Consider the following 26,405-nt stretch of genomic DNA (forward strand, 5'->3'; position numbering starts at 1 on the left):
CTGACTCGCCCGCTCCTCTACCGCCACTTCCTCGCTCCACGGACACCGCGTCTCTCGACCTCACTCCTCACCCCCCCCCCCCTTGCCGCCCGCCAACACGGCACACCGCGCGACAACTACTTGTTGAGTTTCCCAGGGGCGGAAATAACCGGCGTCGGGCCCCCTTCCTTCCGCAATTTTCGCGTTCGCGCGAAGCCGAGTGCGTTTTTCTTTGCAGCGTGGAAATTATTATGTCGTCGTTGAACAGCGGCGGCAGTGGGTAGTTAATTAGGTTAAATTAGGTTAACTTTTCCGTGTTCGAGTAACGTCGGACTATCGGCCCCCGACCTTGGGAGAGGATTCCGAAAGGCGATGATAAGAATTTTAATTGTGAAATTGTTTGCTTTTTGTTCTGCTGTACTCTGTACGCACGTGTGGCGGATTGAACTGTGACGTGAATTGCCTCTGCTTCGTGCACGCGTAGTGAATCGTGTTCGTTGCATCCGTGATAGGCCGTCCTGAAGCTTTTAACGGCGAAGACGTTGCTTGCAACGGCAGCTTTGTGTTATCGCTCTCTCGCATTCTTTGGAGACGGTTCCGGAACTCGGAGTAACACATAGTCGAGATACATATTTCGAATAATTATTCGAAGGGGCTTCCTACGCCGACCTTGAAATCGAGTAATTCTTGGTAAAAAGTATCGTGAGTCACGCGGAAACCTGAGTAGAAGTCTTTAATTCTAGGATCGCGTGGTGGAATAATTCTCCCAATGACGCATCCGGTGAAAGCAGTTTCGGTTCAATTTCGCGTGTCGTCTTCGAAACGGATGTTATGATATTACGGATGTTTGAAGAACAAAACGAAGAAAGAGAGTTTTATCATTTTGAAAATTCTTATATAACTCTGTCGCTCACTCTCCGCTGCTGTAGAAAATGATCAAAGGACTGGTCCGAAATTGCAATAAGACGGGTTTAATTGCTTGCAGAGTTACTCCCACGAGTTCGTTTCTTCCTAGTCTTTGAAAAGTTTGCCAGGAAACTCGATGTTATTATGTATCTGTAAAACGATGGAAGTAATCTTCCGGCTGTGCAGGTTCTTCGCCCACACTTGAGCCTTGTATTAAACTTGAAGAGAGGAAGGTAATCGTAAATAAATGACAAGTTACACGTACTGTGTACCTATTATATGTGTATACCGTCGCACGATGAGTTGATGGCAAAGTTCATTCGCGAGAACTTGTGACGGTAAGAATGGCTCGATATACGTTTGAATGATTCGATAATAATACAGAGATAAGGAAAGAGCGAGAATTATCGAGATTCAATATCAACTTGACAACCTTGTATTTACCGCGATTGAACACGTTTCGCAAACAATGACGTTATCGGGTGTGGGTCAACATAAACGTTAATTGTACACTCACGCATTTGCCTCAAGCTCTGTGCTTTTGCGGGGCAACCGTTTGGACAACGTTAATTATAAATCCGCTTCTCACCTGCGGAACGACTTACGTGAAACACAGACTTGAAGTGAGGACGTGTCATGACCGGAAGCTACCTCTCGGCTAATGGGAACGGTAAATCGTAAATGCACTCTAATTATCGACGAATGACAAGTAATTGCGCGTACGAACACTCGAGACTGCTGTGAGAAGCCGAAAATTCAGTTCATTCGCCTCGTGTATCAAGCACTTGTATCAATGAGCCGTACTCTCGATTGCAAGTAACGAACGTGTAATACGTGAATCAGATTCGGACGTACGCAATTAGCTTTTCTTGCCTTGTTCTCGGTTACTGAAAGCGTATAGGTATACGACTGCAGTGACGACGGTAAATGGGGTGTCATTCGTGAGTGTAGGTACACATACGGATGTACGTACAATAAAGAGAAATGTATGGGCCCTGGGCGATAAGTCCATCTCTCTGACTATTCGGAACTGTGTTTTACGTTTTTCGGATTATAACACGACCGGAAATTCGTCGAAGGTAACCTGAACTTTGACCAGATTATACACGCAAGTTGAAAAAGGTAAGCTAGATAAGGCTGTGATTATTTTCCGGTATAGCCTATATTTCTCAGAAAAAGAAATAAGAAAATGAGGGTACGTTCAGGTTTTCGAAAACAGGTCTTGTCTATTATTCATCGGTCAGAGATTCGGCGATAACTATAGGTATGCAAAAATGAGGATAGGTAAATTTTTCAGTAGAATTACTCGGCCTTGCAATGTTTCAGTCTACGATCGTTGGCCCTGATATCGCTTAGGTTAATTAGGGTCTCTTGCTCATCAGAAATAAAACTGCCTATACGCATACACATACATACACCTACAACGATCGACGGAGGGGTGAAAATTTCAACGGACAAAAAACTGTGAAAGCATAAAAAAAAAACGCACGCTTCTTTTTGGTAATAACTGAAGCATTAGTGTAACTTGGTCGTACAAGTCGGTCGTACAAAATTGAATTTTTCGTCGACAGCAATTAATACGCAAACGCGATGTGCGACTGTGCGTCAAATCGGTACTTTAGCCCATTTGTCAAATCGAGCCCACGCCGGTCCCCTCAAAACAATTTAACTTTTCCTCCGAGCGCGCAGGGTAATTTTGTAACATTCTGGCATAGCCGTGGTGTGTAATTACGCGCACAGGCCTTTACATTCTACCGTCGTTCAATTGACGCGTCGTCGTCATTTGGCCGGCGCTCGCCGCCGTTGGTCGATAGAAATAGTACGTATACAGTATACGCCTATCAACGTGACATAAGTTGTGTATACCACCTATATGTATACGCCGGAATGCGACGGCAGAGATAAGAAATTAATAAATTGGGCTTGGCGCTAAGCCTAGCGACTCGTGACACGCTTTACTCAACGGCTCCGGTAGTTGCGGTTAGGCCAGGCGCTCCAAGGCTGACCACTCGCTGATTATTACCACTGGCCGTTGCTGCGTCGTAAGATTGACAAAAAATAATCGATTATATTGTCTCACAATCGGTATTTTTGTTTCTTACTCCCATGAACGACGCAATCCAATATCAATTTATGGATTCAAGCATCAATTATCATCATTGTCTTACTTATTAAGTACACCTATTGATACAATAAGTGAAGGATAAATGAATATTTTTACCTGAAATTGAAAAATATTTTCAATGAAATTATAAGCTATCTGTCTACGATCAATATTTTCCGGCTTGAACCATAGATTCAAGATGGCGGCTGAAGCTACTGCAGAATCTGTTCGAAATTCTGAATTTAAATTACCAATAATCCGCCCCAACGATTAGAAAAAGATGATGGTGATATGAAAAAAATGGCAATTTCAGGCGTTCTTTTGTGTACACAACGACTGCGCTAGATATCCTTCTTCGCATTTGGATCAATAATTCAATTACAGAAACAAACGGATATTGTCAGATAATTTAGATTACACACAAGCTCTTGACACTCTTTCGTCTGACGGGCCTCGTGGTGTGAGCACTTTCGTTATCATCCAAGATTAAGATGATTTATAAGATTAAATTAGGTTTCTAAGGGTTTATTTCACCAGGTTATATACCGACGTTCAGAACTTTTCTACACGCGGCTGTAACAGCCCCCAGGCTGACTATAATAAAACAGTAAACTCTGCATAATTATATAAATTATAGCGCGTTACGGTGATTAAAAACATTGTTTGTTTTTTCTTCATCTTCTCGCACGTGTTTTGTCCCCTCTTTTCTTTCCTCCTTTCTCGGCGACCTTTCATCACGACGATCAGCTGAGTGTCAATTTCAGGTTTCAAAACTTTCGAGACCCGGGCTCCAGGCCAAAATTCTATAAGCGATACCTTATAGCCGCCATCTGATCGCGGCTTATCGTTTTCCCATTTGAATACGAGACGCGTGAAACCCCGACACGGTTGATTTTTATCCAGTTTAACTTTGGGATGAAAAGAAAATTGCACAAACTTCTCACGCGAAGCACCGCACGATATTCAATCTCGATAACAAAAACAACAGGCGGGAAGTAACGAAAATAACCCCGATGTTTCTTCTGTACATACGAATACTGATATTTCGACTTCCGATCTCTACCAATAAATCTTTATCGGCCTATGGATTCAAAAAACAAAGAATCAGTCTCGCAGATGTTATTGCAAGCTTACCGTTAAAACGCGTGCCAATCAAAATCCAATTCAAGGCAACATCCAGCGATGCCGTCCTTTCGAAATCGCTTTGAACTGTAGAATTACCCCGAAACGGCGGTCAGATCCATTTTCATTTGCATAATACGCGCCGCAACCGCATCCAGTGACAGCGGCTATTTACTCGAGCATTGACGCATGCTGGGACATAGGTCCATGTATACCTAGGTATAAAATGTGTTCCCATGAGATCGAGTCCTGCCCGCCCCCACATGTACCGATTTCGCATTACCGGCAGACGTATATGTATTTACCTATATCGCACATAGGTATAGGTACCGGCCGTTTACAAAGCCATGAATCGGCTTTATCGCTCCACATAGCGACCTAAACTCGGTTGGCCGTTCAAATGCCGGACGAACACCGTGACAATAATCTCTCAGGTCCAGTGAGTGAATTTCGACCGAATTTGCGCCAGCAGACGGAAATGGAATGCGCACGTGTCAGGGTTTTTTTTTCTGCCTCCCCGCAAGTTGAGTGCTTGCAGCTTCTTCTTCTTCTTCTTCTTCTTCCTCCTCATCTTCATTTCGGTGCAGCGTGAGAGTTCGGAAAAGCAACCGTACAGCTGAAATTGAAAAAAGTGTCGGACCGTGCACGGTTTACGTTCGTAAAGACAGAGGCGGCGGAAGCGATAACTCCGAGTCGGGAATTCATGCAGATGTAATTACATTTTATTACCTCCGCCGCGTTGTCCTCTTAAAGGCAACAGATTACAGAAATAAGGTTTCGCGTTAATTATACGCTTGGCAAAGCCCGCGGAGCACACGTTCATGGGATGTTTTAGTTGATTGAGATTTAGTACGACCGAAAGTATTCCACGTGGACGAGTATATACGAGGAGGAGTGTCGGTAAGCCCCCCGTAAAACTGGCGTCTACTGTGAAGCTCTGCCTCGTATTTATACAATCAGTATAAACCTGCCGAAAGGTATACGGTGCCGGGAGTTCCGTACCTTGGCGTTAATCAATTAACGAAAAGTAACTTATCCCTTCTTTCTCAAACTTCGAGTTCTGGTCGTTTACTTCAGTCACCGCGTTCTTGCGGGCATCGAAAGAGGTTCGCAGGAAATTTCTACACATCCCGCACAGAGCTGGACGATTTCGGAATCCCTCAAGTTTGCCCCGTAAAACAAGCACTCTTCTCTCTGTTGAAATATTGGGGAAGGAAAAATTCTACTTTACTTCTGGTGCTTAATTAGCGCGCAATTTACAAAAACGCGACGGGGAACGAAAGAACGAGTTGTCTGCAGAGCGTGCAAAATACACAACGAATGTTAACTCGACATTATTTTACAGGCTGTGTTTATCCGTCAAAGCGTTGCGAATTTTTTCCGCAAAAACTGCACGAAATTCACATTGACAGCGGATACAAGTTATTCCGTTGTACGCAATTTCGTGCAAAATTATATTACATGCGCTCGCGTTTATTGACCTGTCAAACCGCCCTGAAGCAGCTGCGGAACTTGGACGGGTCAAAATCTAGGCTTAGGAGGATTGGCCTCGATTTTGCGAAGCCCTGTAGAATCCGAATTCGCATAACCTGCCAGTTATTGTTATCGATGGATCACACCGATGTCCCTATCCTTCCTACATCCGCAGGCCACTTTGCTCCAGGGAGCGCTCGCAAGCTCGGACATATTTCGACCTCAAGGGAAAATCCGGGAAATCGCTGCCCAACTCTCGCGGTCAGGCACATCTCGAGTACTTAATCGCGGAACGAATCATCTTCAATAACGCGGAGAAACGATTTGTAACACCGATGGAATAATCCAGTGTTTAAATGCTGCGTATAAGACAGATTTAACACCATTTAACCAGAGAAGATAATTTTTGTCCAGCAATAAACTCGGTTGCTGGTACGATGCGGATTTGCACGCATATAAAAACGTGTATTTCGAATTAGCGTTAATGGAAATACACTGATAAATTGAGCGCAGCGATTTTCCATCTCGAAAATACATACATATACATATATATATAACCGTAGTTTTTATCCAACAGATACACCGACGCAACGACTTTGCGCAGGTATAAGTATACGCTCGTACAATACAAATATACACCAACGTACCTATATATCAATTATTCTGAGCGTATAGAAAATAACGCGTGCAAATGAAAGGAAAACAGTAATTCATATATAGAGGATATCGGCCGCGTGCATGCACAGCTTCGATTCCACAGCGAGCTTCGCCATTATTCAAATTGATGCAAATTTAATATTGTATACCTTGTTACAGTCCGGCGATATATTTGCTTACTCTTGCCGTGGTATAGACGGCGCTAAAAAGCGCGAAGAAAGAAGCTGCAAGCGTTGAGAATTCATCGTCGCGATTTTATACATTCTGACTTGCGATAAGCTCGCGGTAGAAATTATTAATCGACTTATTTCTATTGGCAGAAAAAGAACTCGGCCTCACCGATGTCTGGCTAAATTATTTCTCGTCTTATTTCAAACCAGACTGTACAAATCCGAGCTATCTTCGTATCAATATCCACCACGCTTACTTCGGAATACCGAACACACTCTCTTACACGTACTGCATGCCTGCTGATATTTCATATAATCTGATATACGCGTTCGAATCTACGGTATCTTGCTCGCCTTCGATATTCCATTTGATGCACACGCCGCGTTGTCCTTGCGCAGGATAATGCCGAGTACTTAATTGCCCTACGTTGTGAAAAATTCCCCCTGAAACGTTTTTATACACTTTTCAAAGAGTTCTTTTCTTCAATGCAAATAATACGCAGCTGTTTTACCTCGTGCGGTACGATTCGACGGAGATAATATGAAAATCCATATTCCATCGGGCTACGCAAAGCCCTACAACAAAGTTTTAGCACGCATTAAATTATGAAGGTTCCACCAACTAAAGCAGCTGCTTCTTAGCGGGGACAAAATGGCTATTCGGTATTCTTCTTTAGCTATTTTAGGCGGGCACTTTTTCTCTCGCGCCTCCGCACGAAAAACGATTTGATGAGACGAAAAGATATGGTTTAGGTGCTTTTTTAATTCTTGCAGAGGTATACTTAATATTAGCCAATTAGCCTAACGAGGTCACGCTTCTGACTGTACGTGATGTTTTCAAGAGTCATTTTAAACGGTAATTTGTCAGGCAGGAAACGTCACCCCTGAACCTTCGTATAAAGGAGCAACAGCTCATGTTTAGGAAACTGGGAGAATTGCCTGCATAGGAATCTTCTCCGCTGTGAGGCAATGAAACTTTGAACTCATTCAAGAATGGATTTCGGAGGAAATCCTGCTAATATCGTGTCGATTGTTTAATTCCTCCATCACCGCGGATCCCGGATTTCTCTAACAAAGTTTATCCCGCTGCCTGCAAGCAGTCGAGAAGAGATCCTCGCATTTCGCTGAGAAACTTTTAGGGAGTAATTTAAATTTGGGAACGATACGCGATAATCACTTTTTGGCCCCGGCTATTAATTTCAATTTTGCTAACGAAGAGCCGCGTATATAATATAAATACGCAATGCATATTCGTAGGTACATTCTACGTATTAAGATATTCCTACACCCTGTTATTCAGAAACCAGAATTATAAATAGAATTGAAAATTAATACACGTTAATTGTAATACGTGCTCGCATTCGATACCTTGCGCGTTAATATAATGAGAAATGGGTAGAGGATATACGATATGCGGAAAATCAGGTAAGTCGTAGTTTCGCAACAGCCGATTCTAGACGATACGGGGGTAAATTAATACAAGGAAAGTTCGTTCCGCCTAAAGATAGACAGCAACGCGTATAGAATTACAGCCGGTATGCCGCAGGAGACGAAACAATTTTGTTTTTCTTACGGTAAAATTTAACGTTCTGCTTTTACATGCAAAACGTCAGTCTTCCCTGGAAGAGGACAAGACTTTTTCTTTTCTCTTTTCTTATATGTTATTTTCACGTCATGTCCCGTAGTACATTTTCTATACGGATATCGCAAACTGTGATCGACGTACGAAACTTCTCTGTTTTTCGTGCCAGTTCTGATTGTGAGCTTTCTTTTCCCTCTCCGCCTCGCCGACTGCACGCTCGACCTTCTCTCTCTTCCTCCTCGCTCTTCACCTCCCTCCTGGGAATAAACGCGAAAATGAAATATTGGATTTTCCGCCCCACAATGGAGACACGAACACATTGCATACGCCGCGTATTATCGGAGCCTGTTTATTTATTTATCAATTGATGAATAGACGCTTTCGCTGACAGGTAATTGACGTGCCGGGTATTTCCAAAGGGATTTTTTAATTTCCTTTGCCCGCTAATTCAATTATATTCAGCCCGAAAACAAGCGTTTCAAAAAGCCTCTGTTGTAATTAGTAACTGCACGAAACGACGCACCTATTGTTTTATCCCACCTCTTGCATTAATTATCATTCAAAATTATTATCTCGCTTCAAAGCCTGCATAGGTGATATTGCGATACACGGTAAAACACGATAAATAAAATTTTACACTAACTTATTATGCGAAGCAAAATTTTAGAGATCAAATATTATCAACTAAATTCTAAATGTGCACCGTAATTCATGACGTAAAGATAAAACGCATTTTACACGCAGTTGTAAGTCTTGGTATATTACGTATTTTCAAATCATAAAAATTATCGCGCTCGCCGTACGGCGGCGCCACTTTAGACCGACCGATATAGCAGACGAAAAAACAAAAATCGATCGCTGGGACGCGCCGGCTGAGATAAACGTCAACTTCGCACAGAGCGCGATGTTTATCGTTACGAAAGAGATAGACAGTGAAAATATAAGCAAATTATGTCGCACGTGCCTGAGAGAAGACGGAGAGAAAATGGTCTGTCTATTCGTCGGGCCGGCCGGCTCGTCCCTCGCTGCAAAACTGCGATCTCTGTCCTGCTTGGAGGTTATGATCCCATGTTTTTCTTTGCTATTTTGACAAGCCGATCAGAATAGAACCGAATTTGTAACACAATCTGTAAATCATGATTGAAGGTATGGCAGGGCGACGGTCTACCAGAGAAAATGTGCGATCGGTGCGTTACCAGGGCTGAGTCTGCGCTGCTCTATAGGGAACAATGTCGCGCTGCGGATATTGCACTTAGACAAGCCGCCGACAAGGTATCGATCAGGAAAAATTGAGGAATTTGTCCATAGTTTAATAATTATATACAGAATCCGCAAGCTGAAGGCGCAAAACTTTTACAAATCCATGTGCTATATTAGCAAATTGCGTAACGACCCAGCATTATTTAATGAAGTCGTTTCAACCTAATCTCCTTCATTTTCTTAATGTTTCTAATCCATAAATTTATGACGCAGGTGTCAGGATTAACCTCATACTCGACAGTGGCTGGCTGCAAGTTGTATCAACAGAACCAGGGTTACATACCGAACGAAACTTATCGCAAGATATTGAAATGCGTCGAATGCAGCGCAGTTTTTGTAAATTACGAAGAGTTGTGCGCGCACAATAGATTGCACGTCTCTTCGGTCCACAACACAACTCCGGTGCAGCACATGCACATAGTCGAGCCTCGGAATACATATTTCAACATGAATAATCTAAATGGTAATTTGGCTGCGGACGATGGAAACGGTGTGTCTTCTATACTGAGATCCAACTTGATGCATGTGACACCGGTCGATGACGAGGAGCCGAGTAGAGCAGCGTGCGCCTTGCACTGTTCTCTTTGTAATCACACCTTCACAAACAGGACTCAATTAATCAGTCACAACTTTACTCACAGCTCCGACAACATCGATATGTCTTCTGGCGATAATACAAACATAGAAGTTAGCGAAGATTCAAACCAAATTGCACAGAACTTAAGCTACGATAGAACGGTGAATCAAATGGCTGACAATTCGATACAAAATTTATCCTTCTCCAGACAGGTTGTAGACAGTTCTAGGAAACTTGGGAATATCGATTTTTCCAGCAGTGAACCACTCGTCGATGTACAAGAGAACGCAGAGCGAGTGGGGAACTCATCGATGTGCGGATCTTTTCAATGTCTTGACGCTGGAACGATTCCACTTCCTGAAAATCTCGTATTTTCTGGTAAAATATCTGAAAACGAGAAAGTGAACTCGATGCCTAAGTATAAAAAGCACAAGTGCCTTTTGTGCCCAAAGTCCTTTGCACAGAAGTCAAAATTGTTGACTCATCAGTTGTCTCACACCGGTCTGAGACCCTTCAAGTGTTCGATATGTGAAAAAGCTTACACCTCCAAGAGTAAATTGAATGCCCATGTAAGATTGCACACAAAGACGAACGTGCATGTGTGCACGATATGTAGCAAAGCATTTGCTTTTGCTTCTTATCTGGAAGATCATTTGAGGACTCACAAATTTGGTACGGAAAAGGTGAACCCTGAAAAGGCAGGACCGTTTGAGTGCAACGTCTGCAAGAAGAAGTTTCGTTTTCTCAAAAACTTCAAGGCTCACTTACGTCTTCATACGGGTGAGAATTTATTCCAGTGCGAGTATTGCGACAAGCGTTTCAGTCAAAAGTACAACTTGAAAGTACATCTGGAATCGCACAAAGATCTGAAACCACATAAGTGCGAATTTTGCGAAAAAAGCTTCAATCAACACGGTAACTTGGTGGAGCATTTGAGAATTCACAAAAAACTTAAGCCTTACAAGTGCGATTTATGTGCCAAATCTTTTTCGCAATCGAGTCACCTGAAAAATCATAAAGCATCCCACAACACCGAAAGAGATCATTCCTGCAGATTATGCGGGAAGAAATTTAAACTGTCTAGTCATCTCAAGAGGCATTTGGACCTGCACAGTGGTAGGAAATCGTTCAAGTGTGGCGAGTGCAATCAGATGTTTTCCCAAGCGTTCAGTCTAAAGAGACACTTGAAGAGACACGCCGAAACTCATATCTGAACTCCAGAAAAAGACTAGTAAATACATGCAACGCGACTGTTTTACCGAATCAATCGAATACTGTGATTAATATATTGTAAGCCGTGGCAATATATCTGTATATGTTTTTTTTTTTTTCTTATCTTCATTATTTTTAATTGTACATATACACGCAATTATGGAAGTTACTTATGTATTACATTTAGCATATCTGTAAAGTATCGATTGTTATTAAGTCAGTCTCTTCGGAGGTTCGGACACTTTATGTTTTTATTTTTATTAAACACGCTACCAGCACATCTTGTAATTACTTATTGATAATTCCATAGACGTATAATTTTAATCGTTACGCACGTCGCCTTTAGTCATTTGTTTCTGAGGGATCGAAATATTAATTGAACGCTGCATTTCTTATCAAAGAGAATGTATTAATAACTATACGCGCTTCGCGTAATATTACTTGCTTCGCGAAGTCTTGTGTAAATATTAAACTCAACCAACGACGGGAATAAACATTGATTACTGATAACAGTATCGAAATATATTTTTCACTCCATTAAATTTACGACGACCAGCATTACTCGTTTATAGTATATTCTGTATGCGTGTAGTTCGACGACGTGATGTATGCGCGTGTCGCGTTATCGCCGACGACAGTGTTCGAATTTCCTTTATTTTTCCGACATAAATATCCGAAAGAGCGTAAAATAAACTGATGAAACTTTCGTCTTCGGTTGACAATCGATTTCTAGTACTCGTCGTAGGTTTGACATCGAACTTGTGTGTTTGTTATATTAAAAAGCACGATAAAAATATTGACTTCAGAATCCACCACGTATTTTCCTGATTGTTGAGAAAGAAAAAAAATATGGAAAAGTAAATATCGTAGGTACGTTATTTGCTCATTCAAGTAATTGGAAAGCGATAAAGCGAATGAAAATAAGAGAGATCGATAAAAAAAAATTACGTACACCGTATTTTTCCGATCATAATGTATAAATACAGACACAGGTTGATGATATCTCTGTTAAACAGAGTAACAATATTCCATGAAGTAAACTTATACTTGAAAAATTCCGTTGAATCGACGCAGTTGAGCCGCATACAACGTCGTACGTTTCGCTGGATAGCAACTTACCTTAATAACTGAGTACGGTAGAGGTCAGAATGTGGATTCCTTCTCTTAATTGATCCTCAGTTATCGTCAGAGGAGGTGATATGCGAATTATTTGCCCATGCGCTGGTCTGCTCAACAATCCAGCATCTCTGAGCCTCAAGCAGACGTCCCATCCGTCGGCGATCTCTATAAATTTATGAATTAATTAGATACAATTATACAAGATTGAAAAATGTTAGATGATTGTGTCCAATACCTAAACAAAGCGCGGAAAGCAGAGGGGAATAATTAATCACATAAAAATACTATAATTAGATGATTAAAATTTCGCCCGCACGCTGTGAGATTATAAAATCGTATTCCTAGTTAATCTTAATTTTCTACCCGCGGATAAGATTGATCGACTCGGTTATTTGTGCGTACAACACACGTTAATTCTAATTCTGGTCGCGTTGGTATAGGATTGAGGGTTCGAACCCTATATCTAACACTTGGTTCTTCCGAAAGATTTAATTTCTATCAGAGAATGAATCACGATAAATTGCATTGGTTCGAGCGCGAACATCTGCCGATTAGTCAGAGGTCCGACAATTTCGAGGGTGTGCAGGGATTTCCACAGATTCACCGGCTAGGCTGCGTGATATAGGAGAAGCAAACGCGAAAATGCTTTCGCCAACTTGAAACTATATCTCGCTCGACGATGCGTGTACAGGCGGAAAAATTATAGGCTGTTATAGGTATAATAATAACGCACTACGCGTGCGGACGTGTATTTTCCGCCTCGCTGGAGAAAGAAGAAGCGCGTAAAAGTTTTTCTTTCGGAGGGGGAAGATGAAGGATGGAGGATGGAGGATGGTTTATTAAGTATGACGCACCCTTGTTGACGAGAACCCCAGCGAGAAGCCCTCGGCCTCGAATTTCTCTGGCGATGTCTTTGGGCAATTTTTCCAGCTCCACCCTCAAGATTTTCCCCAAATTCTTGGCGTTCTCAGCGAGCTTTTCTTCCGCCAGAATTTTTACCGCCTCCAGGGCAACGGCGGCGCCGATTGGATTTCCGGCAAAAGTACTTCCGCGCGATCCGGTCTCAAGTCCAAAGACAATCTGTAAACGGTTAAATACACCGAGAAGAAAAATTGTTATTCTATCCCACAGGTAAATTGTTTCTCACTTTCCTAGTTTTTACGTAATAATAACGAGTAGCATGCCTTCACCCGCATAAATAAAAAAATCGTGTGCCAACTTTCTTTCGCCTTAACACAGGTGTAAATTCATATTCGCGAAAGTATATAAACGCAACAGTCAAATACGTATACATATGTCAGAATCAACGCCTGTTTATGTTTTACCCCCTTTTATAATAACGGCATGCACACTGTGCTAAGGAGAAAGGAGTTTAAATCACCAAATGCGACTCCGAATTGCGAATATTAACTCCGTTAAAAAAACAAAAGAAAGAAATTTCATCAAATAGTGAAGTTAATAGAACGAAAATGAGCACCTGCTCATCGGCCAGGACACCGGATACCGGATACATTCCGCCAGACAGGGCTTTTCCCAAAATTAGAATATCCGGGCGTTGTTTCTCGTGGTCGATTGCCAGTCTGTCGCCGGTCCTTCCAAGTCCTGTTTGAACCTCGTCGGCAATCCATAGAATGTTGTATTTTGTGCAGAGCTCCCCGACACCGCGTAAATATCCTTCCTGCGGGATAATACAGAATGTGTGATCACGTGTAATTTTTCTTCAATTTAATCAGTTAAATCAAATAATTCGATTAATTTCTAATATAGATGTATAACCATCTCTTTCACCAAGACAATGTGCAGTAAACGATACGTTCGCAAGGATTTCTTTTTCACAAACAACGCAATCTGCGAGCTCTAAGGTACGGTAGACTTGTTTTTTCTTTTTTTCTTTTTTTTTTTTTAATTTTTTCATAAAATTTTTCATTCTTTGAGACGGCAACGACTTTATACTGAATTTTATCACAGCCTTACGGGTGGAGAAGAAAGGGAGGTATAAGATTTTGTCGGAGTTCTTTGCGTGAATTTTTTTTGTAGGTATAACATAGAAATCAATGTTCCAATGGCGTTAAAAGTTGAGACTCGCGATGCAGAACGTCGTTGATAATAAGTTTCGATTGACAGCTGTGAGATTCTCCTGCCTATACGTACACCAGACAATAAATGTAATCCCAATGGACAGGGGAGGGCAGCCGTCAAACCAATTTTCAAATCGTTTTAAAACACTCCCCGTCTACCGAGCGACCGCATGATTGATATGCAAAAGTTAGAAAAAGAGAAATACATTGTTCGAAAAATCTTCAGCTACGTTATTTTTCCCAATGATGGCGAACACCGATCCAACAACATCCCTACTGTTTATTATAACGACGAATCTGAGGAAATTCAAAACATTAACTTATACACCAGCAATGTGAAATTTCCTGAATATTAGTCAGAAAATTTTCGGAGACTTGATCAGCGATCAAAATGAGCCCATAAACGTTAGAGTCGAACCACAAACACCCGAGATTTCACTAATTTTGAACGTTCAAATTGTTAACATCTTAGTTTGTGTTATCCGAATTTGTAAACTGCTTTTTCACTCTTTCAAACTTTTAATGCGAATGAAAAGGACAAAATCAATAGGCAGCTCACCGTCGGAACGATGACACCGGCTTCGCCTTGGATCGGCTCCATCATAAACGCACAGATATTCGGATCCGCTTTGAATTTCGACTCGAGAGCTTTCAAGTCATCGTAAGGCACAGTGTCGAATAATGGCATGAAGGGACCGAAGTCGGTGCAGCAGTTCGGATCGGTAGACGAGGAAACTGCGGCTAATGATCTGCCCCAAAAGTTACCCTTAGCGAACAGTATCGACGCCCTGTTGCTGGGTATCTTCTTCGTTCTGTAAGCCCATCGCCTTGCCAACTTCAACGCCGTGTCTCCGGCCTCGACTCCTGCATCGATACAAATTTTTTTGTTAGCAGCTTGTAAACCGCACATTTATTAAATTGGAATTACCATTTTCAAGCGTTTCACTGACAAGGAAGGTATCCCAGGTCGATATCTCCAATTTGATTTCGTTTGTAATATGTTATTGTAGACTAAACGATGAGCGATATCTATTTTTTTTTATCTACCATTAAACAATTTAAGGGGGTGAAACCATCCTCCAAAGTAAGGCGTGTCAAGGGATGATTTGGCAATTTTTTTGTCTGCTTCTTTTTAATAGAAGAAATTTAATTTTTCATTTCTCGTTATGAGATACCTATTCCAGTTGGATTGGTCAAAAATATTATGTTCTTGCGGTTGAAACTGCCAAAGCGCCCTTGACGTACCTTACTTTGAGGTCATGGTTTCACCCCCCTAAAAGTGTTTAATGGCAGCTTCAAAAAAATTGCGTGTCGCTTAGATTTTAGTCTACTATAACATATTACAAAAGAAATGAAATCGGAGAGATCGACCTGAGATACCTTCCTTGTGAGAGCTGCGTCGAATTTCTATTCGATTCTTCACCTGTATTCATTGGAATGAAACGGTCCCAGCCAAAAAGATTGGTCAAATACTCAGATAGGGCACCCAAGGGTTCAGTATAGTACGCCCTGGAGGTGTGAGTCAGTTTTTCAGCCTGATCACGCATCGTTTTTACGAGTCGAGGGTGGCAGTGTCCTTGACTGACGGCCACGAAACCGGCCAAGAAGTCGAGGTACTTTTTACCCTCGACATCCCAGAGGAAGACGCCTTGTCCTCGTGTCAGAACGACCGGAAGTAGCTTGAAATGTCGACCCCCGAATCGATCCTCCCGATCGATGATCTCCTGGGCAGTCAATAAACGCTTGACTTCAGGCTTCTGAACGATGGAAGCTACTCTCTGCCTTATCGGAGTTTGCATTCTTTTTCAGCAGAAGAGGAAGGATAAAAATGATCAATCTTCCCGCGGGGGCAATTCCTTCTTTACGTAGGTATCCAACTTCGGGTGGATCAAGTTGCTGCAGAACTTTCCTCGACACTGTGACTTTAGGGGGTGAAATTCACATCCAGAAACGAGGGACGAAAATAACTTCTAGATAGCTGCGCGTAACGCGAGTTTCTGTTAATCTTTGATGAAGCCGAGGCTTGACGCGTTAATTTATACCAGCGAGAAGATAGCTGTGTAATCTTTTGGATCATACGACTGCACCAACATCGCGGCATATTTGCAAACTGTAACAATTGCAACGTTTTACAGACTGTATGGTTTTATGCATTTCAACTGATGTATCTAACATGTACTACACATGAGCTCAGGATTTATCACACACCGAATTAAGTAAACTGTAAATAATTCTGTATTCGTGTATTGACGTCTGGACGATTAACGTCGTTGTCACTCGACAAACGCCACAATTGTTGTTAGCACTGGTTCTCAGTTCAGCAAATAATAGGCAGCTTCAAAACACCGGGGATAAACTTTTATCGCTGTGAGTATGCGTAAGTTTGTTGTTACTTGAAAGTGAATTTTTATTCTCTTGGACATGAGACTAAGGTCGACAGATAATTTGATCGGGAATATTGTTTTTTTCACTACCGTATTACCAATCATCAATTATGTTTCTCAATGTGATAATGCACCAATTATGAAATTTACTTTTCAAAATATATATCACGAAAAGTAAAGTAATGAACTAAATCTATAAATATTCTTCAAAGTTTTTGTACATATCAACTTTCTATGAATCATTCTCGGGACTTTCATGCGTAGTATGATACTTTAAATACAACCATTACACAATTTAAAAATGTACAATTTTCAATATTTTCGAGCGGTTATTTCAGTATTGATATTTATATCGATAATATATAAGTCGAGGTGAGACATCAAATCAAATATTGAGTCGTCAAAATCGATCGCAGTAAAAAAAATTATTACAAAATTGTAGTATTTCATTAATGTACAAACCACATGCACACATATACATATACCTACATTTGCATGAATTGAATAAGTTAAATATTATAATTCAGTCGTTCGAGTGAGTATATTGTATAAATCGAAGTTGTATTATTTCTGATATTGGTTGATCACTTTGGATATAATACCGATCGATTCCTCGAGTTGTTCTTCGTTTATAACCAGCGGTGGAGCCAGCCTGATTATTTGACGATGTGTGGGTTTAGCAAGAAGTCCTTCGTCGCGGAATTTCAAGCAAATCTCCATCGCGTCAAAACCTGCAGGGTAAAAAATAATGACATTAAATGCGTAATCCTATTATTCTGACATCCAAATTATTCTACTGATCGCATCCACCGTTTCGTGACTGGTGAATTACCATCGGCGACAACGATCGCGTTGAGCAATCCCTTCCCGCGGACTAGCTTAACGATTTCTTTCGGCAGCTCGCCCAGCTTCTTTCTCAGTATTTCACCCAGCCTCTGGGCGTTTTCGGCTAGTTTTTCATCCTCCAGTACCCGAAGCGCAGCCATGGCGATCCTACAACCCAAAGGATTACCGCCGTAGGTCGATCCGTGCTCACCGGGTTTAATAGTGAGCATTACTTGGTCGTCGGCGAGAACTCCGGACACCGGGTAAAATCCCCCGGACAACGCTTTTCCCAAGATAACGATGTCCGGTCGCACTCCCTCGTGATCGACCGCCAATCGCTTGCCGGTCCTCGCCAGACCGGTCTGAACCTCATCGGCGATCCAGAGCACGTTGTGTTTCGTGCAAAGCTCCCTGACACTCTTCAGGTAGCCTTCCTGTGAGAAACAATAGCACGATGATCGACTACAGTCGCCTTTTTAGTCTGCACTGAAAATCGGCAGCGAATGGCGACCGTTAAAGGATCTTCACCTGGGGAACGACGACACCAGCCTCTCCCTGGATCGGCTCCACCATAAAAGCGCACACGTTGGGATCGGCTAAAGCCTCGTCCAGGGCCTTCAGGTCGTCGTAGGGGATCACCTGGAACCCGGGCATGTACGGACCGAAACCTTTGTAGCTGCTCGGGTCCGTGCTGGACGAAATCGCGCTCATGGTCCTGCCCCAAAAATTCCCCTCGGCGAATACGATCTTCGCTGAATTCTCGGGAATTCCTTTGTTGGAGTAACCCCATTTCCGGGCCAACTTGCAGGCTGTCTCTCCACCCTCCACTCCCGTGTTCATTGGCAACCATTTGTCGTACCTGCAAGAGAAAAACGTGTCGATGTTCAACCCTATTCCTTAGTTATAGGCCAAAGTGGTGGCGTCCGCAAAGCACTGATCGAATTCTCCGATCGGGAATTGGATTCTTAAGATACCCGTGCAGATAATCAGCTTGTGTTCATAACCCGTACAACATCGCATGATAAAGAGCGATGTAGTAATAATACATTTGGTCGTCAAGTGAGATAAGACTGACGTATATTAATCCAAACAGATAAAGTTCAGAGTCAGGAATTCGCAACCGATTGACCCCGTTCAATCGTATAAGTAACATGACCCTATATGCTTACTGTTTAGTACATATTATATATATATATACACACATATATATATATATATATGCGTGTAATCAAAAAATTAATGGCCTCTATTTTCGTAATATTTGAAAATATTACAATCGCTGCCCAATTTGCCAATCTCGCTTCACTAAAGCGGACTTCCAACAGCGATAAAACTTCGAGTGGGGTGATTCGATTCACACATTATACCCATACTATATACAGCTCGTATCCGCACATACGAATATCTAAATTATTACCGCGAGTATCACAGTCGAGCACGTGCTATAAGCACATATTTAAAATCCGTTACACACGTGCCGGTAAGCTGCTTGTCTTATACGTCATATTATCCGATTATCGATGTAGAAGAGCGCGAAATTCTCGCCGAATCATTACCCGAATAGGTTCGTGATGTATTCCTCAAATTCACCCAACGCGTCTGAGTAAAATGCGCGAGATGTGAGGGTCAGAATTTTTGCCTGTTCGACCATCGCCTTGTAGATCTTGGGGTGACAATGTCCCTGGTTGACGGCTGAATAGGCGCTTAAAAAATCGTAGTATCGTTTCCCTTCGACGTCCCACATGCAAATCCCTTCCGCTTTCGTAAGGGCGACGGGCAACGGCGCGTAGTTATGGGCCCCGTGCTTGGATTCCCGTTTGAAAACCTCCTGCGAACTGACGCCCCTCGAACACTGCTGAAGACAATCTTTTCTCCCATTTTGCCGACCACCGAAGGTCCGCAGGGCGAATCTGGCCAGGGGTCTCATACTTTTGCTGTATTCATAAAAACGAAAAATATCGGAAATTAGAAATTATGTTACAAAAAATACAATAATAGATTAAAATTGCTGAATATTCATTAACGATCTAACAGCGGCTCGCATTTGTGCTATAATCTTAGTCAACAGAAGTCTGCAGTTTACACTTGAGCAAATTTATGTTGCAAATATAACAATTACAATCTATATTAAGTATACGCGTGCTGAGATACTGACTGTGATATCATAGAAAAACACAACGAATGGCCGGGAAGGTTTAATTAAAACTTGATGAACGGTTCTCGAAATATTTCATCGGTACAAAATTAAAATTATCGCTGTGAAAAACACCGAATAATTAATTATGGTGCAACGGATATTAGCACGCTGTGAATTTAAATTCATTCAATTTGTTTATGTCTCGAGTGATTGAATATTATATTGTTAATGTAGATTAGATACTCACCGTCGGTATAAAGTTTTGAAGTGGAGTGTAGAGACGTTTTTATAAACCGAACTGCATGCGAACACAACCAAACGTTATTCTCCACCTGCCGAAATGAAACTGAGAGTCGTGCGGTGGCGAATGCACGTTATATGGTCCAAGAACCTCCGGGGTCTTGCTGTAATAAGGATGGAAGTGGAAAGACTCCGCAGCTGCCTAGATATGATCAAATACTACTGTCATCTGTATCCTAAATAGATTTGGCCAAAAACAAACATATGAGCACAATACGAAGGCGGATAAACCGTCACAGCAGCGATCTGAAACGGAAAAATTAGATGATACCTTTTTAAAACTGCAGCTGCATCGTGAAGATTAGGATATGTTTTGCAAAATGAGCCCGTCAAGGTTGAATAAATTATTACCAAGGCTCTCGAATCTTGCCTGGTAACTCGCTGTGCCGGCACACGATTGCAATTCAAAGTTTAACTAATCTTCCTTCACGATTCGCATCAACTGCACGATTATTTTGTACATTCGACGATAATACCGTAGCAGAAAATTTAAGCGCAGGGGAAATTGCAAACAGAGGGGAGATAGAGAATGTATATTGTACAGTGTACAATGTACACTGATTATATACTTATGTATGTACGGAGAGAGACAATTCAGCATACACAATAAATATCATCGGTACGATCCCAGTGACGAGGAGAATGACTACGTAGCGCGTCGTTATCGATGATCACTTGCCGATAGCGTAATAACATACATGTATCAATATCACGATATAATGATAAACTTTAGCGGCGCGGGTCAGTCACGCTTTATAGTTAACGGAAAATTCCATTTACCGCCCGAAGATCATACGCGAACTGTAACCTACAGGAGTAGCTTATACATCTTTTAGATTTGTCGACTAATTTCTGTACACACGGTATATACGAATGACCTTTAAGGTTGACAGAATTTTAAACCTTGTATGAGATACGAATAAGTCGGCTATGCTGCAGCGTTATTTGCAGTCCATTCTTCGTTGCTGTTTATTCATGCAATTGCGTCTGACTTATTATTAATAATATTCATTCTGTCCCTGCTTTGATTTACACCTATGAATACTGCGGCGTGTGAAATGCAAATGCGATAAAAGCTGATCTCTTAGTCGAAAACAACGAATACGTGCACGTATGCGTACACGATCGTACATGAATAGAGAAATTTCTTCCGTTTGAACGATCAGCTGTGAATTATCATTCGCGACTATCATAATTATATAATTTTCGTACTAGAATTTTGTGAAGCGTTATATATACACGCGAGAAAATGTTCGAATCAACTTACGCTGAAACGAATTAAATTTTTTTTACATCACGAACAGTTTCGAAGCAATAATAACGAAGTAACGAAGACGGCGAGATTATGCAGTTATATATAACCGCGTTATGTATGTAACTAATCATTCCGATAGGACGAACAAATTGATCGTAAGTGGAGTTTAAATTCACCCATAACACGTGGCATCCAAATTCCACACACAGAATCAATAGATCGCGGGAATGGAAGTTTTCAGCGTCCCAAAAAAAATCTCGCGTCATGATCACTAATCGATAACGTTTGTCACTTTGTTAGTACGTATTATAGGTAGGAGATCTTGGCAAAAGTATTCCGTAGCAGTGCCCTTATTACAGGTACTTGCGACAAAGTGATACCGATCGATATACATCGTGGAGATTGCGATCTCGGCTGACGTGAGAATGTGAGAGAATTATCGTATAGAAATTACCGATATCATGTTATATGCTCAAAACATGAAGCTGAAGGTATAATAAGTAGAGTTAGCGACATATCGCAATGATTTATCACAAAATAGTTTTTAGTAGGGTAACGTTGATTTCAAGAGGTTAGCAAGGCTGATAAATTAAGAATTCATTGAACTCCGTGAGAATATATATATAATACTTCGATAAAATCGTATTAAGCGTCGAGTGATTCTTAATTAATTTTGAAAGAAGTTCGGAGCATTCGGTTGCTAAGCGTGACCGGTTCAGCTTTAGCATCATTTCAAAACCCGTCCATATACAAATCAGCGAAGCATCTGCATGTTATGCAAAAAGAGAAAAAAAAGATGCATTCGATCGTGATTTCGAAATAGCATTTATTCTACCTATGTCCGGTACTCACAATTTCTATAGTCAGTAATTGAAATGGTTCATTTATTAATACCTCTATTTTGATTACCTGCCGAATGGGGAGACTTGGCGAGGATGAATGAACGAATGTTCATGTCAACATGAACACGATCGGCCCTAATATTGCAGCTGATACGAATTTCACGGGGGTTTTTATCGATCTGGCATCGGGAAATGCTTCGCTGTATTCACGTGTTACGCTCCACGCGCTCATCGTTGAAACTCGGTGAAAATGTGGTGAAAATTAATCAACGATTGGGAGGTTATGTTGTTTCGGGTTGCGATAAAATTATCTTGCCCTATCTCTCGGTCTCTGCAGCCTTGAACTTACGACGGTTAGACTACATTTCCAGTATCAATGTCAGACAAATTTCGTTTGGTTTTCTGTTCTTTTCTTTTCCGGCCAATCGCATCGCGCATGCGTCAACGTTCGCGCCAAATTATAGCCACTTGTAGACGCTGTGATCAACCTGTTGTGTATTTGGAGTTAGGTTTAGTTAGGACGTTTGGCGAGATTAATTATCCTTGGTTTAATTACTTTCTTGTACTATTCGGGGTTGAATACTGCTAGCGAAAAATGGAAGAGGACGACTACGATGCTATTCGTCAAAAAAATATCGCCGAAAGAGACGCTTTCGTAAGTAAAACGTTTCTAACCTCTCATGCTCAGGCCGATAGGACGCCGTTTATGTATCGAGCGACGAAAAGCAACTCACGTTCTCACAGTTTGCAGAATTCTTCAAAGACTTGAAGAAGGATACAGCTGATTTAAAGTTGCTGGACACATCGCGGCGTAGAAATTTGGAAGATTCTGACGATGGGGAGGAGATCGATGAGCCCCCAAAGAAAAGACGTAAGCCAAATGCGAAGAGGACTGAGCGCTGGGGCAGAGGAAAAGTAAAACTCGAATTTCGTAAGAAATACAACACACGCAACAGTGCTAAGAAGAATATCTCTTGCTCCAATTCGGATGATACCGATGAGGTGGAAGATAGCGATAAAAAGAGAAAAGGTCCAAGACTCAAGGTCCTCTTTCCTTGGGCCATACCTTTTGAACGAGAGATCAGTTTAATGAGATTAGATTTATATGGGGAAGAAAATGAGGAAAACGACGAGGAATCTTTTACTTCGACTTCAGAAGATGAGGAAGAGGATGTACCGAAGAAGAGAGTATTCCATAAAGTACTGAAGTCCGAGTACGACCCGGACAGCATACCTTCTCCCGATGAAATTACTGAGGAACAGTTGTTCAACATTGCCGATAGAAGTTCGGGGAAAACTTACTGCAAAGTAAACGGCACTAGCTGCCATCAGTGCAGGCAAAAAACTTTGGACACAAAAACCGTATGCAGATCCGGGGAATGCATAGGGGTCAGGGGTCAATTTTGCGGGCCTTGCTTGCGGGGCAGGTATGGGGAAGATGCGGCTGTTGCATTAAAGGATCCTGTAAGATTCCAAAAATTATGTTCAATATCCACTAGATCGAGCTCTACTCATTGAAACCTTCCTTAGGCTGCCACAAATCAACTAATCTTATGCAAAGGTATTCTAAATTTCTTTTTGCATTTATTTCAGAATTGGGTTTGTCCACCTTGTCGAGGTCTGTGCAATTGCAGCATTTGTAGAACGCGAAATGGTCAAAGACCAACTGGAATTCTAGCTCCTGTTGTACAAGAAGAAGGATTCTCGTCAGTTATGGATTATTTGGAGTCCGCCAAAACTGAAGAGTTCTAGTCACTTGCATGGCCAGTATTCATAGAAATATGTACAATTGTAAGATTAGACAAATTCTCGACTGAAATTTTTACTATTTTTTCAATAATTTGCCATTTGTGACATAAATCAAAGTTACTCTATATCATAAGATCTTTATAAACTTATTTTATTGCATGCTAGATAAGAATGACGAAGTTCGTTGATAAACATAACTTTTTAATAATTTGCAATTTTTATTTTTTCTTCATATTTCTATAAATATAAGTTATCAATTTTTATATCCTCAAGTATTTTTTCAATAGAAGGATAAAGTGGTGTGTAAGGATTGCATTACTTTATGGCAATTATTCCATAGCACCTCGGGGATATGAGAGGATCAAATAGTCGCACCAGAGCAAAGTTTGAGCAAACCTTACTGTCCTCTAAATAAATAATTCTGTCCAATAGAATTGCAGATTCTATAACAGATCCAAGTTGAATTCTCAAGGTTTGAAAAAGTTCCATTTTCGCCTTGAAACTTTCGTGGGAAGAGTACAGCTCTTCAATGACATTGTCGGGAGGAATCTGAAAAGTGTCCGTTTAGCATATTTAATTTCAGTGTTCTAGATGGGTAAATTTTCAGGTTTGATTGCCACTGGTGATCTGGGTAAAAAATTTCACCTGTGTTGGATCCAGCCCAATTTTATTTAACGCCCACTTGGCGTAAGTAACGAAATTGTCCACTGGTGCACCGCGTCCCACTTTAACATCCTGCATGCCTGAAACAAATTCTTTCAATTACATGTACAGAAATTTTCAAAGCAAATTGTGTCTAGGAAATAATTTTTCTAACCCAGTGAATGAAGGAGAACTTGAAAAACTGCTCTGTAGTGAAGTGTTGGTGATAAGGAATACTCATTTTGGCACGAACGCTGAACCGACTGCTGAGCTAGCATTTTGGCATTTTTTGAAATGTTCAGTTTCCCGCCGAGTGAGGTCTCGGCTAAATGGTAACAACACGTGACTAGACAGAGAGATTTTATACAGTCAGTTTTTAAAAATGCTTTTATAACCGAATGGCCTAAAGAACCACAAGTATGGAGGCCCGTAAGCGTTAAATTTTCGCTCAAACTCCAGGTAGGAAAATATTTCTCTGCTAACTCTGCAAACTCTGTAAATTCATCTATGCGCTGTGCCAGATGATGGACCTGAAAAAAGAGTTTCACAAGATTTGACAAGTCATTCAGTCGATATATTCTGAATACATTAATCAGTTTAATCATTAGACGGTAACTAAAGTACGAGTTAGAATCTGAAGTCCGAAAATCATACCAAATGAGAACTTTGGTTGGGTTTTTTCTGTAATATATTTTGTCTTCTGATAGCACCTCTGTGAGCAATGTCTGAAGAATCTATGGCTAAGACGGGAATTTTGTATTTCTCCGAAATGTGTTGAGAGAGATAGCCTTTTCCTGCTCCAGCATCAATAACAGCGCTAGAATGAATTTCGGCCAAAGACGAAGTGATTCTAGCAACAATTTCCACTTCGTAGGATTTTTTCGCATTCATAAAATCAAGTCTGCTGTTGTGAATTTTTGACTCCAAATTCTTTAAATCGATTCCCCATTCCAAGAAGAGGTCTGGTATGTCTCTCAGATCGTATACCAGGTTACATTTGTCCAAAGACAGCGCATTGATAAGTTTACAGAACTTATACAGCTCTGGGGTAGTGGATTCCTGGCCATAAAAATTAGCATTAATGATTGAATTGGAGCTAAGTGTTTCTAGCTCGTTCCGCAGTGATTTTGGTAAGCACTGATCCCATAAATTTTCAGTTATGAAATCGACAAGATGAGAATCTATCAAAGCTTGATACGAAGTTAAAACTGTGGCTACCTTCTCCAAGTGCTCACTAAACAAAGACATTTTCAAGTTCAAAGCTGAAACCAATGTTGATACTTGCAACACATGTTAAAAATCGAGTTTCTCTTGCTCGGGATAAGTAAATTTGATCTTTGCCAGCGAGCAGATGCGGCTGTACTTTAGCTTAATGTCTTCAAGCAGTTTAAGTATATCGATCGAGTCCGAGTTGTGTTTCGGGAAGTTTTCTATGTCGCCTTGCAATTTGTTTGCCAAGTCAATAACTTTTTCAGGAAACAAATTGGCTTTGAGGTTATACTCCAAAACCCCGCTGTAAAATCCCAGCTGCGCTGCCACTTGACTTGCTCTGTGGTACCCCAAGTGGTAAGGCTCTGACAATTGAGTCCTGCCGTCTTTGTAGCCTTCCGCAAATCCAGTTTTTTCGCCTATTTCTTCGCCAAAGAGTATATCGTCAAACGCCTCATTTATATCTACGTCTTCGTTCCCCGCAGACATTTTGAATTCCAGGCAATCCAGAGTGAACTAAGGGGCAGGCTTTCCCATGGAGGCGAGAGCGTTCCAGTTATTCGAGAGTAACATATCGCGGCCGTAGTGAAAAATCGCAGAGTGAGACGTTCGGATACAATACACATTCAGTGTATTTGCTCGCGATCGAACGGCTGTGACGGATAATCGTATCCACTAGCTGTAATACTTCACTGTCCTTTTTTTTACATCAGTATTGGAGAAAAAATTAGAGTAAATGGTGAACAAGAATTAACTTAACAGGGTTGTCAAGTTTCCACGCGGAGATACAATACCGGACTTGCAGCAAACTTCGGACTCTCGT

At 41.3% G+C, this 26,405-nt stretch overlaps 6 protein-coding genes across 11 annotated transcripts; 2 read left to right on the forward strand and 4 right to left on the reverse strand.

The window, feature by feature from the left end:
* Positions 1 to 8,231: 8,231 nt before the first annotated feature.
* On the reverse strand, positions 8,232 to 16,319 carry LOC107227219 (ornithine aminotransferase, mitochondrial-like). 4 transcript variants are annotated; one of them, XM_046743899.1, is made up of 6 exons: positions 15,663 to 16,319; positions 14,799 to 15,103; positions 13,639 to 13,839; positions 13,016 to 13,241; positions 12,162 to 12,326; positions 8,232 to 8,250 (listed from the first exon to the last, which is right to left on the reverse strand). In XM_046743899.1, exons 1-5 carry the CDS (start codon positions 16,036 to 16,038, stop codon positions 12,163 to 12,165), a joined length of 1,272 nt encoding a protein of 423 aa, XP_046599855.1. In that variant the 5' UTR covers positions 16,039 to 16,319; the 3' UTR covers positions 8,232 to 8,250; position 12,162. The 4 variants fall into 4 exon arrangements, with proteins under 4 accessions (XP_046599855.1, XP_046599854.1, XP_046599853.1 ...); XM_046743898.1 differs by lacking the exon at positions 8,232 to 8,250 and adding an exon at positions 10,574 to 10,696; XM_046743897.1 differs by lacking the exon at positions 8,232 to 8,250 and adding an exon at positions 11,240 to 11,715.
* On the forward strand, positions 8,864 to 11,190 carry LOC107227218 (zinc finger protein 2 homolog). Its single transcript, XM_015668305.2, has 3 exons — positions 8,864 to 9,050; positions 9,140 to 9,265; positions 9,467 to 11,190. The coding sequence occupies exons 1-3, from the start codon at positions 8,898 to 8,900 to the stop codon at positions 11,042 to 11,044; spliced, it is 1,857 nt and encodes a 618-aa protein (XP_015523791.1). The 5' UTR covers positions 8,864 to 8,897; the 3' UTR covers positions 11,045 to 11,190.
* A 148-nt stretch (positions 16,320 to 16,467) lies between the features above and the next one.
* On the reverse strand, positions 16,468 to 20,436 carry LOC107227220 (ornithine aminotransferase, mitochondrial). Of its 2 annotated transcripts, none has more exons than XM_015668307.2 (6): positions 20,157 to 20,436; positions 19,833 to 20,027; positions 19,005 to 19,382; positions 17,977 to 18,307; positions 17,456 to 17,882; positions 16,468 to 17,354 (listed from the first exon to the last, which is right to left on the reverse strand). In XM_015668307.2, exons 3-6 carry the CDS (start codon positions 19,373 to 19,375, stop codon positions 17,188 to 17,190), a joined length of 1,296 nt encoding a protein of 431 aa, XP_015523793.1. In that variant the 5' UTR covers positions 19,376 to 19,382; positions 19,833 to 20,027; positions 20,157 to 20,436; the 3' UTR covers positions 16,468 to 17,187. The 2 variants fall into 2 exon arrangements, with proteins under 2 accessions (XP_015523793.1, XP_015523792.1); XM_015668306.2 differs by having other exon boundaries at positions 19,833 to 20,061.
* Positions 20,437 to 22,073: 1,637 nt separating this feature from the next.
* On the forward strand, positions 22,074 to 24,198 carry LOC107227202 (cell division cycle-associated protein 7). Its single transcript, XM_015668272.2, has 3 exons — positions 22,074 to 22,637; positions 22,727 to 23,446; positions 23,576 to 24,198. The coding sequence occupies exons 1-3, from the start codon at positions 22,578 to 22,580 to the stop codon at positions 23,732 to 23,734; spliced, it is 939 nt and encodes a 312-aa protein (XP_015523758.1). The 5' UTR covers positions 22,074 to 22,577; the 3' UTR covers positions 23,735 to 24,198.
* Positions 23,912 to 25,724, reverse strand: LOC107227209 (probable methyltransferase-like protein 25). Of its 2 annotated transcripts, XM_046743895.1 has the most exons (5): positions 25,592 to 25,724; positions 25,028 to 25,432; positions 24,549 to 24,903; positions 24,377 to 24,474; positions 23,912 to 24,280 (listed from the first exon to the last, which is right to left on the reverse strand). In XM_046743895.1, exons 1-5 carry the CDS (start codon positions 25,619 to 25,621, stop codon positions 24,047 to 24,049), a joined length of 1,122 nt encoding a protein of 373 aa, XP_046599851.1. In that variant the 5' UTR covers positions 25,622 to 25,724; the 3' UTR covers positions 23,912 to 24,046. The 2 variants fall into 2 exon arrangements, with proteins under 2 accessions (XP_046599851.1, XP_015523772.2); XM_015668286.2 differs by having other exon boundaries at positions 25,028 to 25,621.
* On the reverse strand, positions 25,667 to 26,074 carry LOC107227210. The gene has a single exon (XM_015668287.2). It carries the CDS (start codon positions 26,069 to 26,071, stop codon positions 25,667 to 25,669), a length of 405 nt encoding a protein of 134 aa, XP_015523773.2. The 5' UTR covers positions 26,072 to 26,074.
* Positions 26,075 to 26,405: the final 331 nt, after the last annotated feature.

The sequence above is a fragment of the Neodiprion lecontei genome, chromosome 6, assembly GCF_021901455.1.
Source record: "Neodiprion lecontei isolate iyNeoLeco1 chromosome 6, iyNeoLeco1.1, whole genome shotgun sequence".
In the NCBI taxonomy this organism is placed as follows: Eukaryota; Metazoa; Arthropoda; class Insecta; order Hymenoptera; family Diprionidae; genus Neodiprion; species Neodiprion lecontei.

Excerpts from the sequence above, each read along its gene's own strand:
- LOC107227218 (XM_015668305.2), top strand. The coding sequence starts at position 8,898 with ATGTTTATCGTTACGAAAGAGATAGACAGTGAAAATATAAGCAAATTA. Across the intron at positions 9,051-9,139 it reads GATCTCTGTCCTGCTTGGAG|GTATGGCAGGGCGACGGTCT; the intron begins GTTATGATCCCA and ends TCATGATTGAAG. Across the intron at positions 9,266-9,466 it reads TTAGACAAGCCGCCGACAAG|GTGTCAGGATTAACCTCATA; the intron begins GTATCGATCAGG and ends TTTATGACGCAG.
- LOC107227219 (XM_046743899.1), bottom strand. The coding sequence starts at position 16,038 with ATGCAAACTCCGATAAGGCAGAGAGTAGCTTCCATCGTTCAGAAGCCT. Across the intron at positions 13,242-13,638 it reads GTGTCCTGGCCGATGAGCAG|ATTGTCTTTGGACTTGAGAC; the intron begins GTGCTCATTTTC and ends AACCGTTTACAG. Across the intron at positions 12,327-13,015 it reads TGGGGTTCTCGTCAACAAGG|AGATCGCCGACGGATGGGAC; the intron begins GTGCGTCATACT and ends ATAAATTTATAG.
- LOC107227220 (XM_015668307.2), bottom strand. The coding sequence starts at position 19,375 with ATGAGACCCCTGGCCAGATTCGCCCTGCGGACCTTCGGTGGTCGGCAA. Across the intron at positions 17,883-17,976 it reads CTGGTGTCGTCGTTCCCCAG|GAAGGCTACCTGAAGAGTGT; the intron begins GTGAAGATCCTT and ends TGTTTCTCACAG. Across the intron at positions 17,355-17,455 it reads CGCGATCGTTGTCGCCGATG|GTTTTGACGCGATGGAGATT; the intron begins GTAATTCACCAG and ends TTTACCCTGCAG.
- LOC107227202 (XM_015668272.2), top strand. The coding sequence starts at position 22,578 with ATGGAAGAGGACGACTACGATGCTATTCGTCAAAAAAATATCGCCGAA. Across the intron at positions 22,638-22,726 it reads TCGCCGAAAGAGACGCTTTC|TTTGCAGAATTCTTCAAAGA; the intron begins GTAAGTAAAACG and ends ACGTTCTCACAG. Across the intron at positions 23,447-23,575 it reads CTGTTGCATTAAAGGATCCT|AATTGGGTTTGTCCACCTTG; the intron begins GTAAGATTCCAA and ends CATTTATTTCAG.
- LOC107227209 (XM_015668286.2), bottom strand. The coding sequence starts at position 25,621 with ATGTCTTTGTTTAGTGAGCACTTGGAGAAGGTAGCCACAGTTTTAACT. Across the intron at positions 24,904-25,027 it reads CCAACCAAAGTTCTCATTTG|GTCCATCATCTGGCACAGCG; the intron begins GTATGATTTTCG and ends CTCTTTTTTCAG. Across the intron at positions 24,281-24,376 it reads TTGGGCTGGATCCAACACAG|ATTCCTCCCGACAATGTCAT; the intron begins GTGAAATTTTTT and ends GACACTTTTCAG.
- LOC107227210 (XM_015668287.2), bottom strand. The coding sequence starts at position 26,071 with ATGTCTGCGGGGAACGAAGACGTAGATATAAATGAGGCGTTTGACGAT.